At 52.5% G+C, this 14,867-nt stretch overlaps 3 protein-coding genes across 3 annotated transcripts; 1 reads left to right on the top strand and 2 right to left on the bottom strand.

Moving 5' to 3' along the window:
- Positions 1-652: 652 nt before the first annotated feature.
- On the bottom strand, positions 653-3,237 carry COCSUDRAFT_60291 (hypothetical protein; the record flags this gene model as incomplete). Its single annotated transcript, XM_005642809.1, has 4 exons — positions 653-1,081; positions 1,284-1,832; positions 2,030-2,580; positions 3,006-3,237. The coding sequence occupies 4 exons, from the start codon at positions 3,235-3,237 to the stop codon at positions 653-655; spliced, it is 1,761 nt and encodes a 586-aa protein (XP_005642866.1).
- A 2,669-nt stretch (positions 3,238-5,906) lies between these two features.
- Positions 5,907-13,190, bottom strand: COCSUDRAFT_49289 (NAP-domain-containing protein). The gene is made up of 12 exons (XM_005642808.1): positions 13,101-13,190; positions 12,697-12,746; positions 12,328-12,405; positions 11,953-12,046; positions 11,040-11,200; positions 10,101-10,253; positions 9,039-9,140; positions 8,391-8,501; positions 7,867-7,946; positions 7,336-7,462; positions 6,781-6,852; positions 5,907-6,367 (listed from the first exon to the last, which is right to left on the bottom strand). The coding sequence occupies exons 1-12, from the start codon at positions 13,147-13,149 to the stop codon at positions 6,326-6,328; spliced, it is 1,119 nt and encodes a 372-aa protein (XP_005642865.1). The 5' UTR covers positions 13,150-13,190; the 3' UTR covers positions 5,907-6,325.
- Positions 13,191-13,946: 756 nt separating this feature from the next.
- COCSUDRAFT_20734 (Plastocyanin, chloroplastic) lies at positions 13,947-14,755 on the top strand (the record flags this gene model as incomplete). Its single annotated transcript, XM_005642807.1, has 2 exons — positions 13,947-14,216; positions 14,603-14,755. 2 exons carry the CDS (start codon positions 13,947-13,949, stop codon positions 14,753-14,755), a joined length of 423 nt encoding a protein of 140 aa, XP_005642864.1.
- Positions 14,756-14,867: the final 112 nt, after the last annotated feature.

Raw genomic sequence — 14,867 nt, 5'->3', positions numbered from 1 at the left:
ACATTGTTTTGTTGGTCATCTGTTTGTGTGGAGAAGGGCACTACTTTCTATAGCAGCGGTAGTGTCGCTTGTAGAAACATGCATGTCTATACCCGCCACTTGGGCACATCATGGGCTCATAAGGTTCTAGACAGCTAGGGCACGTCGGTGCCGGTGCTTTGTTTGCAGATTCAGAGTTGGCATACATTTGCATGACATGCAAAACAACAAGCAACCGCATGTAATGACATGTTGTACCACACGTGGCAGGCTATAGAGCACCCTGAGCCTACAAGATGACATGGAGGCAGAGCAGTGGGTGTGTTTAGGATCTGGCAGGCAAAGGAGCACAAGCTCACCGTCAAGGCAGGCTTGGACGTGTGCATGTGAATTACTCTAACAATTATCACTTCACTGGCTTCCCTACTGCTCCCCCTGTTGCCCAACAAGTAAGCCGGACAGACCTCCCATCAGTGACCGCTCTACCCCAGCTTTGAACTCTGTCGCATCCAAGCGGCTGGGCCGGCATTACCTCCCAGACACACTCACTGCATCTAGGCCCCTGGACCAGCATGTTACAGTGTGGCCCATTCAATGCTGGCATGTATCAGACAATGCATCCTTGCAGCTGCTAGCTTTGCCACACAAGGTTCATGTCCGTGGCAGTGTCCATTCACGCCAGCAATGACGCCAATTTCTTTTGCTCCGCCTTCTGCTGGTCTTTGGTGGCCCTGAGGACTGTGCTTCCCAAGTCAGCCAGACGCACGATGCCGCTCTGCTCTTCAACCAGGAAGTTGGCAAGCCGCACATCTCCATGAGCAGCTCCTGCATCATGGAACGCCTTGAGCGCATCCCGCATGGGTTTGTGCAGCGACGGCGGCACACGGGCTCCCTCCCGCAGGGCAGTGCCAGCAACAGATGTCACGATGACAGGCACCGCGGTGTGCGCGAGCATGCCATAGCCGAAGAAGTTGGGGATGGCTGAACCCTGCAGCTGTTCCAGAGCCTGGTAGGCTTGCTTCTCGTTCTCGTATGCCGCAGTCGCACCACTTACTTGGCGGTGATACAGCTTCACTGCCACAGGCTGCATGCAGTAGCTTCCCTGCACCAGAGATGGGTCACAGTAAACAAGCAGCAAGTCCAAATTCTGTATGCAGCAACGACTGACCGGCCGCTAGATCACAGTGCCACAGACCTTTGGCCCACTAGGCAGCATGGGTTGTGGCCAGACTTGAAAATTTTGCGACTATATAAGTTGATTGGTGACAGAAGCTTGCTCACTCATGCATATATTGCTAAATTACCTGGAGGACATGCCCAAACTGGCCTGCGCCAAGCAGCTTATCAGTGATGGCCAGATCTGCTAAGGGCAGCACCGGGTCGGCGGGCGGTGCGCTGCCACTGCTGCTAGGTGCGGCGCTGACGGCTGATGCGGCTGAGGCTGGTGACTGCCGGGCTGCCAGGCTGTCCAGCTCATATCCCTTGCCAGAAGCGCTGGTCGCTTGCAAGCGGAGGGTAGCCGTGCGAGCTCGCGAGCTGCGCCTCAGTCCTGTGCCAGCATCCTGCACAACCGGCTGATCCAGCTGCGACTGCGCTGGAATGTGGTACCCTTTCATTGTGGGGGGCACAGCGAATCGCGGCAGCTTCTGCTTCATTGCACGCATGCTGTGAGCCTGCTCTAGAGAGTAGAGCCAGCATGCGCGTGCAGGTGGGTCTGTGCTGTCCCACCAGATGGGAGGCGAAGCCCACAGACGCTTGTCCTGGACGTCTGCGCTGCGCTTGAGGAACACGGTGACATGGTAGTTGGTGAGGATGAGCATGGGAGCCTCATCAAACACAGCATCGCCGTACACCTGCAGTCCAGGTGTTGCATTGAGCGACGTACCAAATATGTTACACAACGATAGAGATTGAGACCATCTGCTGCAAGGCTGCCTAACAGCCAGCAATCTTGTTCATGCTTGGCGCATGCATGCAGCAACACATTCACAAACTGCATGCAGCCAGACACCAACTTACAACGCATTCAGTTAAAAGCTTGCAGCCTCACCTGCTGCACAGCCAGCACGATCTTGACGATTCGCTTGGGGTCATGCAGCGCCGCCTCCAGGGTTTCACCGCGCTCCAGCTCGAACTGCCAGTTGCCCTTGACCTCTCCAGCCGCGAGAATGAGGGCGCTGAGGTGCGCAGGGTTGGTGGCCGAGCCTGTCAGCCGCACCACCAGGTCTGTGAAGGAGCTGCTGCGTCCGCTGCCCCCGCTTGTGCACTCCACAGGGATGCCCAGCACCTCCGCAACGTCGTTGATGCTGTCTAGCAGGCTGAGGACCCGGCCCCTGACCTCAGCCTCGTCCGCTGCTGACCGTACTGTGTGCGATGCGCTGGGCAGTATGCGGCCGCTTGGTGCGTTATAGATGCGCTCACTGTTGTCCAGGCTGCCGAGCAACGCCATGCAGCCCGCGATGAAGTCCGGCCATGGCAGAATGTCCGAAAAGGTCCTGGGCTGACTGGGCTGCGTTTTGCTGGCCGAAGAGCGGGGGCTGAGTCGCTGGGTGAGCTGCGCGACGGGGTATGTCACCACCTCATAAAGCGTGAGGAGGTGTGCTGCACGGTAAGCAAAACAGGGCATCATTTTAGAGTTGTTGCTAGGTGCCACCATAGAGAGCCTAGGTGAAGCGCTTTCGCCTTGTGTGCTACCAGACCCAGCGGCAGCCCAACAAGGCCTGTACTGAAAGAGCACCAGCCAGTCCAGGACGGCTCGAGCTGAACTCAGCTGGTGCTGCTGCCAGTGGAAGTCACTGTGCGTTGATTCGATTCAACTGGAATACAGTGAGAGCTTGCAGTATGCCCAACAGGCTACACAGCCAACGGCTAGCACGGCGCAAGCTGAGTTCAGGTAATGCTGCTGCCTGTTGGAGTTACTCTGCGCTGACCGAGTTCAACTGAGTTGCAGTGAGAGCTTCCATGTAGACTACAGGACACACGCTGCTGACTAGCTGAACATGGAGGCTGGGAAACGCACAACGCACCCGTTGCAGGGTTGCCCGTCACAATGATTGCAGAATCGCTGTTGTCACCGCCTTGTATGGCAGTGAAGGTGTAGCCGCTGGGGCTGTAGGCTCTGAGGACGCCGTCGAGCTGAAGCGTCTTGGGGTCGAGGCCAAGCGTGGCTGCGAGCTGTTCGAGGTTGAGGTGGCCGTCAGGGTCAGTCTCGGCTCGCTGAAGCTGCTCCCCATACTTGAACCACTTCTCAGATGACATTGTCGAAGCCTACAAAAGTGCATTTTTCACTGTCACAGCATCAGATCATATGCAACACACACAGATTAGCACCTGAAGGAACCAGCTGCTGCTAAACTGGCTGTCACGATGATATTGCCACCTGTCCATAAAACTAGACGGACAGTCCGCCAAAGCTACTGCAAGGTCATGGGGACCGTCTCACACAAGCAGACTGGAGGCAGACCAACCTTTCTTGGACGGTGTCATAGATGCCTTCCTGCACAACAAAATAGGTTGGTTGAGTACTTGTTTTAGAACCGGTCTGCACAAGCAAGGTGAACAAACCTTGCACTATCAAACCTCTTTACTTCACATCACCCCACACTACTCCAAGCCTGCTTGATGCTCGAAGCCAAGGCATATGCAAGCGATTGCGGCATGCAACAAAGCGTTCCAGGCGCAGCCCACAGGTTGGGAACAAGTCTCTCGCCTTCGGTACTGTGCGTCCAGGTCATACGTACCACGCAGCAGAGCACCAGCTGGGTCCAGTGGATGCAAGGCCGACAACAAGGAGAGTTATCCAGAGGTAAGTGATCTTCTGTATTACACCTGTTGCATCCCCTTTTAATCAGTTTTCTTCAACATCAAAGCCACTGCATAACAGCAAAACCCCAACTGAAACCAGCCGATACAGAAGGGATGGCAAGCAAGGCAGCCAAGTTTCAGCGGTGACACTGAAGCACGCAGCTCGACAAGCTTGCCCACCTGTTCTTGTGATCTTTAACTTGGCTTGGTAATTGAGAGCTCAAGCAGGCAAGCAGCTTGTGGAGATCTCCGCTGCAACGCGCCTTGTACAGTAACTTCCAGCCAGTCAGTACCCAACAGTGATGAAGATGCAGCCCAAACAAGCTTGCAGAGTGTTGCAAGGCAGTCAGTTCAAGTTTTCCACTACTGCCAACAGTTTGAGACACTCCTGAGCATGACAATATATTCAGGAGGGAATGCCGTAAACTTGCTGCACATACATTTATTTTGGCGAAAGTGGCTATGCTTTGGGCATAGGCTGGTCCTGGCACAGGAACTGAGGACTGTGCAAGGCACTGGCAAGTAAATGCATTATCATTATCAATTCATTTGGAAATGTGGTTCTGTGATGGCCATAGATTCCTACAGGTGTTTTCTTGACCGCTGCAGCTCCGAGCTCGAGCTCTGACTCGTAGTCAGCACAATGTGAGCTGGCAGCTGGCAAATTGCTGGCTGCTGAGCACATTGGCAGCTGGCAGCCAGGCTGCTAGTGGCACCCTGCCAGGCGCAGAGATCAGCCTAGGCATCAAAGCTCAGGGCACTTGCCCTGATCATGATGACAGGCTCGGTCCCAATATGCCGGCCATGTGCATGCAGGCAGCGCATGCGCATGCACTATGGCGACTTTGATCATTCAATGCAAGTCGCTGCATAAGGGTGGCAGGCTGAACTTGTATTAGGAAATTCAGATCTATGGAGGTTATATATGGAGGTTGGACTGCAGCAAAGAATGTGTTCGAAGGACCCTTTCTCCAGTCACTTCAACGTTGACATACGTCTTGAAAAGCTCTTTGTTTTGCTTGGCGGCACAGTTCCAACAGTCAATTGAAACTGTCTGATTTGCTCTTGGGCACAGTCCACACCCTCATACGGATATGCTTGCTGCGCATCAATGATCTGTCAGCCTGATGCTTGCAATACATTCATGTTCAGTGGGACCCACCTCTGTTCTGCTTCAGGCTGTTCAAGGTGTCAATGCCTCTTAGGCTCACACAGAGGGCCCCGCTGTATGCAGGCTCGATCAGCCTTGGTCATCGTATATCTCACGAGCACCCTGGGCACCTTTTCTTACAATCACAAGGCCCATTTCTACTGGCGACCTGGATAAATACGCAAATGGGCACCTCCTGTGATTTTTTTGTGCTCACTCGCCTGGATGCATGCCTTCCTCCAATGACCCTTGCCACGTAATTTCCATTGCGTGCCGGCCATGGATCTCCCACCGCTTATTTAGTAAACATCGCGCATTTCATGTCTGGAAGGGGGACCACCGGTGCGTGCGGCACATGCCACGCTGCATTCGCAGCGCGCACAGTGCTTGCCTATTGCCGAGCCTCACGACAGCGGCGGCTCTAGGGAAGAGCAGTGGGCACAGCACAAGTGGGCTGACAACCACTCGCTCTTCCTGAACGCCAAAGCGCTTATCAGAGGCCTTAATGAGGCGCTGTTTGCTGTTGGCATTTGAGAATGTGGACTGCTCAATTGCTGTGGTGCTACTGACTTTGACTGGATGGGCTTAGGGCGACAGTGCCTTCTACTCTGGGCGCAACGCAGAAGGAAATGTCGCTCCGAGGTCCAGAAATGACTAGGGCAGAGATCTCTGAGTTTTGAGTTTGCTCTTCAAAGTCTGAAGGGTCATGCAACATACGGCTTGTATGGCTGTAAGATTGTTGTCTGCTTGCTGGATGATATTCACCAGTGATCACTTGCCCTTTCTTTCATTTCTGGCGTTTGCTCTGCATCTCTCTATAGCTACATAGTATGTGTAAGTTGATATTCTGTGTCGTCAGATTGACTGACAATTGCCATCACTTATGACTATCCTGCAGCTGGGGATGGCAGCCTTATTTTCGAAGACATGTCCATTTGTGCGATGTGTGCATTGTGTGGCAGATGCGCATGATGCCGCTGTGCATGTATTACACTATGATGTTCTTGATCATAATTTAAATTGGGAGGTGATCCTGGAGTCACTTCAAGCCCAATACTAATCAAAAGCATTGCTAGTGTCTCAATTGCACGCTCACAGGCACTACTTCCTGCATACAATGGAATCAACCGATCCGTTTCCTGTCCTCAAATTTGCGCAAGAAACCCCATGTTGTTTACTTGCAACCCCGGCCCCGCTTGCAATAAAACAAACACACTTATGTACTGCTTAGAGGCACCCTGCTGGCACCCGCTTTGCCTGGAACAATGAACTGGCAAATATTAAGTCAGCTTAATTTTCTGCTGCAAAGCTTTTCCCTGTCAGCTCCCTCTCTCGTCCACAGGCCATATGGTCCTTGTTTTAGACACCTGGAATTTTCCTGCTTGACCGGGCTCATTGTTGCTTGCACTCCGGAGGCTTCTCGCCCTTATCTCCCTGCAAAAAGAGTACAACAAAAAGGTGAGGTCCAGGACAGACGACATCACACGCACAGCAAGATCCTCCTAAAGAGAGCACGGCACTGCCCTTCTACACAGAAGGCAAGTCACGCCGAACACTTTCAATGGCATGAGCAACCTGCCAGCCTGTGATCAGTTGTGCATGGGTGCACACAGTCAGCCAGCCAGAAATATACACACCGCTTGTCTCTTTCTCTCAGCTCCGCCACCCAGTACCTAGCGAAATTGAAAAAATAAGCCCCTACTCGATCACTGGCGGTGTGCCCTGTACACAGTGTTACACAGCACCCTCTGCGCACCAACCAGGGTCCACACAGGAGCCCCACTTGACTTGGGTGATTTGAAATTTCGGATTTGAAACCATGCAGGCTCTGTCTACTGGCAGCACACCTCACCGCCCTTGAGCGCCTGCTTGATCTCCTTCTCATCAGCCGCATCCTCGTCATCGTCCTCGTCATCGTCCTGTGTACACAGCATTCCCCCTGTCAGACACCCTTGCAATACCCAAAAGTGGCGATTCCTTCTCGAGACCTGTGAAGCAGTTGGAAGACACTTTGAGTCGACAAGAGATATCATCATCTCTTGAGTTGTGTAGGAGGCTTCTCAAGAGGGGAAAAAGGAAAAAAAGGAGAACTTGCCACAAAGAAAGCAGTAAGTTGAATCTACTGCACAAGAGATATCATCATCTCTTGAGTTGTGTGGGAGGCTTCTCAAGAGGGGAAAAAGGAAAAAAAGGAGAACTTGCCACAAAGAAAGCAGTAAGTTGAATCTACTGCAGCCATCCGCGGATGCTTGCTGGCGATGCATCAACCGTACTCCTTGCCAGGAGGTGTTCTGTCATTTACACGCACTGCTCATAAATTGCAAGGTAGCCCGTTCTTCTATCTGGTGCTCGCACAGTCTCAGGTTCTCTCTTTGCCTTGTTCATCGGAGGTTTGTGCTGACCTCATCGTCGTCTTCGTCGACGTCATCGTCCTCGTCATCATCCTCGTCATCGTCCTCGTCATCCTCATTCGCCTCCCCCGTGTACCACTTGACCGCGTGGGGAATTATGCGAGTGCGGATCGTCTCCCTGGCATGACAACCATCGTTTTCAACTTCAAGGCAGACACAATTCTGGAAAACCACCAGGAAGACCCCTATGTGATCAGGTCACAAGATGCGGGCAGTACCAAATGTGGGGAACTGCTGTCCGACTCTCACATGTATTCTATTTCGATGGAGCCCGGTCAAGCTACAGCAAAACTGGGCGGCGACACAGACACAACAAAAAGCACTACCAGAACAATCAAATTGAGCGCGCACCCACCTTCAAAACCCTCCACAAGCAATTTCATCTAAACGACGCACTGACGAGCCCGGGCTTCAGCCATACAGAGAAGCACTCAACATTTACAGCCTTTTCACCCTACACCATAGACGTCCTCCTAACGCCCATATTGCAAGGGTAAGCATACGATTGTAAGGGGCGCTTACCCGATCTCAAAGTCCTCCTCGAGGGCGTTGCGCAGCTCCTCTAAATCCTCCTCATCAATCTCCTCATCCTCTTCAGGCTCCTGTAGTCATTGCATGACACATTGTTAGTCATCTGCAGCTGCTGGGACACTGCCAGACATTGCCAGTAACATCCAGGACCACTCGGGGCAGTGCAAGCGTGCATGCACTGCCAACCACAGTGCCAATCCATTTGTGCTTCTATCCGAATTATTGTCACTATTCTTACACGCTCTTCTGCCAAGAGGCAAGATGCGTCCTGCAGACAAGCTGCACTTAAAGGATGAATGGGACATGCCAATTTGACACGTGTACCTGTGCAGGTGTCTTGAGGAAGTAGGAAGCCACAAGCGAGTGACTGACAGTCAAATAAAAAGAGGTCCATGTGCTAAAGCGCACTTGTACTTGCATCCTTGTCTCGAAAGTCACAGAGGACTATCTTACTTCCAGGGTCCAGGTGTAGTAAATGGGTGATAGAGCTGCAGATGGGTGGGATGTAGTGATACCTGGGGAGGAGTGAAGAAGTTGAAGAAGGAGGGCACGGGCTCGAGCTTCGTGAGCATCTTGGGCGCTGTTCCGCGGCCGCCCTTGCCGGGCTTGGCCTTCTTGCGCATCACCTGAGAACACGCATGAACCACCCCCTCAGATACCTTGGATGTATGTCACCAATACTCCTGAACCCTACGTCCGACAAGCGCCGCAAAAGCACTTGCCCCATTGTGCCCCCTTGCTTCTGCAGCACAGTGATGAGCCCCTCTATGGAGCTGCCATAATCTCACATGTGTTGACCCCTACAGGACGAATGCCCGTATTCTGTCCCTGAGGGAACATGCTGTGAAGCCAATCAGTGCCTTGTGCGGCCCCAGCCCCACATACATCACACAGAAGAATACATGCGACAAAGAAACCATTTTTGCGAGCCCCTTCCGTAGCAATTGGTCACTGGCGTTCCTGCTGGCTTCATTGGCCATCAGTCTCGGCAGCGCCAGTGAGCAATGGCCACTTGAAGGACTTTGCAACATTGATTGCCCCCAAATGTGTCACACCTCATCCAACTTTCACTGCTCTTCAGGTGAGAATTGCTCTGCATAGCAGGGAGCACAGGGCAAATGCAAGACCCAAGTGGCAGGCACTAGATGGCAGCGGGGAGGCACCTTGACGGTGGGGTTTTTGCCGGTGGCCCAGTCGATCTTGGTTCCCTCCGCGCGGTGCAGCATCGGCTCGCCATCCTCCTCGTAAATGTAGTACGTCTTCTCCTGCACATGCGAAACAACCATCATGTCATCCCGCGTTCATGGCTGCCGCCTAGGCCTGTTTTGGCACGTGTCTGCTCGTTTACCGTTATAATGAAAAAATGCACAAAGATCAGCACACAGCTAGCCGGAGCTCGGCACATACGAGGAAGGGTTGTCCCTCCACCTAAGGAGGTGCTCAAAAACGCCCCATGCTCAACAAAAGTTCTTCCCCAACTACATGCCAAGACAAGAAAGATGCTGTGCAAATTATCACAGACCTTTGAGCACTAACCGATATTTTTTGCCGCCAAAAGCCTTGTCACAATCAAGAGTCAGGAGTCACAATCACAGCCGAGGAACAATCCCGGCAGGCGGCATTGGGAAAGCAGAGGGGCAAGGGTTTTCCTGCACATGCAATAAAGCACGGCGCACGTTGTTGTGCCGCCAAACCAACAATGCACCTTTCAAGCAGCCCTGGAAATATTTAATGCCAATCTTCTGCATTCCACTTGTGAGACCTGGCCTGGCATTTCCTCCGAGGATGAACACCGTACCAGAGCAAATGCCCTGAACAATATCTTTTTCTGGGACGATTACTTTCAGACTAGCGTGCACCAGAGACCGATTCAAGACTGCCTTGTTACTTGCTCTCTAATCAATCAGGGAACCATGCGACAGGCACCCCAGTACAGGTTGGCCAAAGAAGGGGTTTGGGCGCATGCCGTGCCCCAACGGTAACAAACAAGACCCAAAACTAAAGACTCCGCCAGAAAGACAGCATCATGTATCCTGCTGGATTATGTGTATATGCTCTGCTGCACGGATGACAACGCACCAGGGCGGATTGGTCGGAGAAAGGGTCGGGGGAGAAGTGGAAGTACAGCGAATACTCCCAAATAATCTCAAACCTCTCTTTACAAGGGCCTCAGAGTCCCATATTGAGAAAATCGAAACGATGGGAAAGATGAAAAATGTGCGCACCAGGGTGGGTTGGTCGAAAAAGGGGTTGGGGGAGAAGTGGAAGATGAGCTTGAAGCCGCCAATCTCATCGCCGTCCTCATCAGCCTCGGGCGCCAGCTCAGCAACGCTGATGTCAGTCAGGTGCTTCAGCACCTCCTCGTCCTTCTCCGACAGCTGCGCAGCTCACAGGCATTCAAATTCGGATACAAAAATGCAAAATTTCAACGAAAAAAGCACGCTGTTGTCAGTCAGGGGTTTCAGCACAACCCTGTCGTTTACTGACAGCAGCACCGGCAGAGCCAAAAAGAAACTCGGATTTGCAAGAAAAAATGTTTAAGGACGCGACCAGTGCTGAGTCAGGTGCTCCAGGCCATTTTAAAACACAGCACCGGCGATCTCAGCACACCCATCACAGCATGGTGAGAATGGCTCCTTCTGCGGTAGCCATGCAGAATAGCGCTATCAATCACTTTGGCCCTCTGAAGATATTGGCGGCCCCGAAAGCATCGCAAAATCACGGAACTGAGTTCACGATAAAGAGATTCCCTGATTGTCACATGCAGCCCAGCCTGGGTAGCAGACCTGAGCTCGAGTTGGAAAGACATAATGCGGATCGGGTGCAAACAACACCACTGCCTTCTTTACTGACTGGAACTCAGGCAACTAGGTAATATGCTCCTTTGCTGCCCTAGGAACAACAATGAAAGCTTTGCCAACAGCCACAGAGCACGGCAAACTCATGCACCATCGCTTGCCGTCACGATGTACAGCTCGTCAATTCGCAAGTGGTGCTGTGCATTGTGCCGGATTACAAGATCACATGTGCTTCCCTTCTTGCTAGACAAGGGGTTGCACCTGACTAAACATGCTGGCGGTAAATGAGATCCTCAGACACTCCACACTGGGCCAAGGAGCATATCTTGCATGTAAGGGGATCCTATGCAAGAATGAGTCACTCACCGACTCGCCGATGACGCGGTTGGCGCGCAGGACGCCGAGCCAGAACTCGGGGATGCCCGCGGGGACCCCCTCCTCCTCCTTGGCCTTGCCCTCGGCCTCTTTTGGCGCGGGGACTTCTTTTTCGCCGTTCACAATCGCCTTGCGCTCCTCATACAGCGGCGCTGCATCCACAGACACTTCAACTATTATTCTGAAGAAAAAACACTCTCATGGCAAACAAAACACAGCGTGCTCCTGCTTGGCATCAAAATCAATCAAAGAACATGCTTCCCCCAAGAACTACTCCAAGTGTGGTGCAACAGGCGCATATCTTGCCAATGGAAGGTGCCAGGAAGATGGAACAAATACGGCCACCTTCAGAATGACTCTATCTTGCCTCTACTTGCTGGAAGGAGAAATTCGCAAATTTTCGTTTTTTGTTTATGTAGCCAAAAGGCGGCCAGAACCTTATGGCTCAAGTAATTTGTTGCGCCTGGGCTAGCATGGCAATATTGTGATGTTCATAGCAAATTGTGATGTTCCTAGCAAATTCTACGCCGTCCTCAGATAACCTCAGACCATGCCCTGTCTATGGTTCTGAGCGTGAGCAAGCCAACGTCTGCAAGTATATGAGAAGGGCGTGCAGGCTAGCGATCCTCAGTCAGAACACAATGCACCATGCTCTGGCACAGAGGTCATACAGCACAAGTCACTTCAGTCAGGCAACTTCCCAACCGTGCAGAAGCAGGACACCGAGCGAAGGCCATGGCCTCAGAACAGATACAGCCACACATGCAGGACGGGAAGTTACGCTGAGGGCATCATGTACAGGACCAGCGAAGTCGGCAACAAGTCAGGCTGCCTGATCAGAGCAGCGCATTGACATAAGCGCAGTATACTTATAAGAAGGATCAGGAAATGTAGAAAGACTCACCGTAAAGGGCGTCGTACTTGGCCTGCAGCGCTTTCAGCTCCTTCTGGTACTCACTCTCGTGCTCGTCATGGCTCTCCTGCAGATCTTGCAGCGCCTGCACAGACAGAAAAAATGCATCTGAGTTTAGTTTGAAAATTCAGGCTCACGCAATGACACGGGGGTTTAGTGTCTGCGCATCACCTGTCTTTCAAGAGTCGCAGTGACTGAGTGCTCCTTTGCCAGAACCAGGCATGTGCTGTGAGTGGCTCATCCCTGCTATGCATGCTGCTATACGATGCTCAGCCTAGAAAATGTCTTGGTGCTGGTAACTAGAATGTCAATATGTGCACGCTAATACCTGCACAGAATATGCTGGCAGAGGAACTTGGTGCTCACCTGGATGCGCGCCTGGATCTGCGCGGGCAGAGTCTCCACAAAGCCTGACGATTTGCCAATCATGGTGTTCAGCCGCGCCTGGGCGGCCAATCATACAAATTTCAGGCATGCTATATGGCCAAATTGCTACCCAGCCCCTGATCTCTGCCATGCAAGTTGCTGCGAGAGCGCAGATGTGAGAAGTTCCTGCTGCCAGACGCTCTTGGATGCATGCAAGGCAATTTACCGCTGGAAAACGCTGATATTAGGCGTGGTGCTCAGTCAAGCAACAAACCGGTTTCACTCGCTCGTGACTTGCACACAGCAATTGGAACAAAGCACAGGACCTGATTGGGCACGCCCTCAGGGAAGGCAGGATGAGAGCAGCACCTGAATAACCTCGACCAATGCAGCGTTGCCTTCTGCTCCTAGCATGTGACCTGTGTGTGCCAGCCCTTCATCAAAATTACGCAATAGAATATCTTTGGAGGGACAGCATATGCCAACATGTCTGATAGTGAGAGCAATTAGGTCGCAAAAGTGTAACATTGTGTTCCTAATCGTAAGTCCCGACAACGAAGATGCGAAAGCCACGACAATCGTCTGTTTACAGTTCACACAATAAGCGAATAACCATGGAGGTGTCTGAGAGTCTTCATGCACATGTTTGCTCAGCCGATTCCCCAATCATGTCGTGAAAGCGGTCGTTTTTATTATCACCAGACACCAATTTTCCAATGATTATTTCGCCGCAGGTCAAAAGTTATTGGGAACAGCAACTGATTGAACAGCACCTGCTGGATTGGCGTCAAACACTTCTTCCTCCGCCACCGGTTGTGACATAACCTTATTAAATGCGCAATTCGAAGGCGACTGGAGGGAATTTTCACGGAAGTGAGCACGGAGGCGCAAGTGCAAACCGGCACAGAGAAGCCCTACAAATCCCTGACCCCTGGAGGGTTCCTGCACTCCCTGATCCTAGAAAAAGGTTTCACATTTTTAGGGGTTTGGGGATCTGAATCCTGATAAGACCCTAGTAGCCTGGAGGCACCCTGATCAGCGGTGTCCCAGAAATTTCCGCACACCTCAGATCGATACAATGGCTCTCTCAATGAAGGCATCCACCGCTTTCGGCACCAAGGTCGTCGCCCCACAGAGGACCAGCGTTCGCGCTCGCGCGACGCCTGTGGTCTCCGCGACTCTCCGTGAGGACGTGGCCCGGTAAGGCCTGTACCAGAGGTGCTAGCACGTACCAGAGGATTTACAATTTCTTGAATCGGTTTTGTAACGGTCGCTGGAGCTGCTCGCCTGGCATTCCTCCGAGAGCTGCGGAGCCGGATTGCGCAGTGGCCCTGGAGCCTGCGATGGGCGATATTTTGTGGCCCTTGGTCTTTCCACGCAACCCTGTGGCTGCACCTTTTCCAAGTCGTGATTGGAGAGCTCATCAGGCCTGTGATCGAGATCCTTCATAAAGTAGGCCGGGTCAAAGAAGAAGCAGGCTTGTTATGGTGGTGCTGGGAGTGTGCAGATGGCTGACTCCTCAAGCTGCAGCTTCTTGAGAGGTGTCTGCCAAGAACATCGGTTGAACAGCTTGCAAGAGTCGAGCTTTTGATGATGTATGAACAAGTCCTTACCGACAGATGAACTTCTTACGCTGGAGAAATTCTTGGAGCAGGTTTTTTCACAAGGATCTTTTGGGATTGCGTAGGTATGCAAAGGCTGCTGGCGTGGGCATTGCCTCCCTGGGCCTTGCCCTCTCAGCCAACGCCGCCAGCGTGAAGCTGGGAGGTGACGGCGGTGCTCTGATTTTCGACCCTGCCACCATCACCATCAAGGCTGGCGAGAGCGTCACATGGACAAACAACGTGGGCTTCCCCCACAACGTCGTCTTCGACGAGGATGCTATTCCGGTGCGTGTTTGTCGCAAAGTTGCTTTGTCACGTTTCAAAGTGGCCACCACAGCTTGCTGTGGTTTGCACTTCTGGCTCGGAATGGGACAGCCCAAAGCAAGTCCGCGGGCTGATTGTCAGTTCAGTGCTCATTATATTCGAACGACAGCAATTACATCTATTTGTATTGCATGCAACGCTTTTATTGTCAACATTATGGATGGCTCTTTGCAGTATTGGTGACAGGCACACTCTCCTCCCGCTGTGCTGCCGTGCTACATGCAAGGAAGCTTGCGGCCTTCACACAGCTGTCTAGAGTCACTGCTACTGGTTGACCCGTAGATCAATCCTGCTGCATGTCAAATCCAGTATTGAAGTTGAGCTGAGTGTATTCCTGCTGCCTGCAGTCCGGCGCCAACGCAGAGTCTCTGAGCCACGAGGATTACCTCAACGCCCCCGGTGAGTCAGTGTCGTCTAAGTTCACAACCCCCGGCGAGTACTCTTACTACTGCGAGCCCCACCAGGGAGCTGGCATGGCCGGCAAGGTCATTGTGCAATAGGTTGCTGACTAACTCGCAGTAGTAATTGATGCGCGCGGCAATATGCGAATGTAGCCGGCGCGTAGCGTAGCAGCTGTGTGGGACTGGGACTGTGTGGCAGAACTGTGTTGCC

Source organism: Coccomyxa subellipsoidea, assembly GCF_000258705.1.
Source record: "Coccomyxa subellipsoidea C-169, whole genome shotgun sequence".
Classification (NCBI taxonomy): Eukaryota; Viridiplantae; Chlorophyta; class Trebouxiophyceae; family Coccomyxaceae; genus Coccomyxa; species Coccomyxa subellipsoidea.
This window is presented reverse-complemented; position numbering and strand designations above follow the sequence as displayed.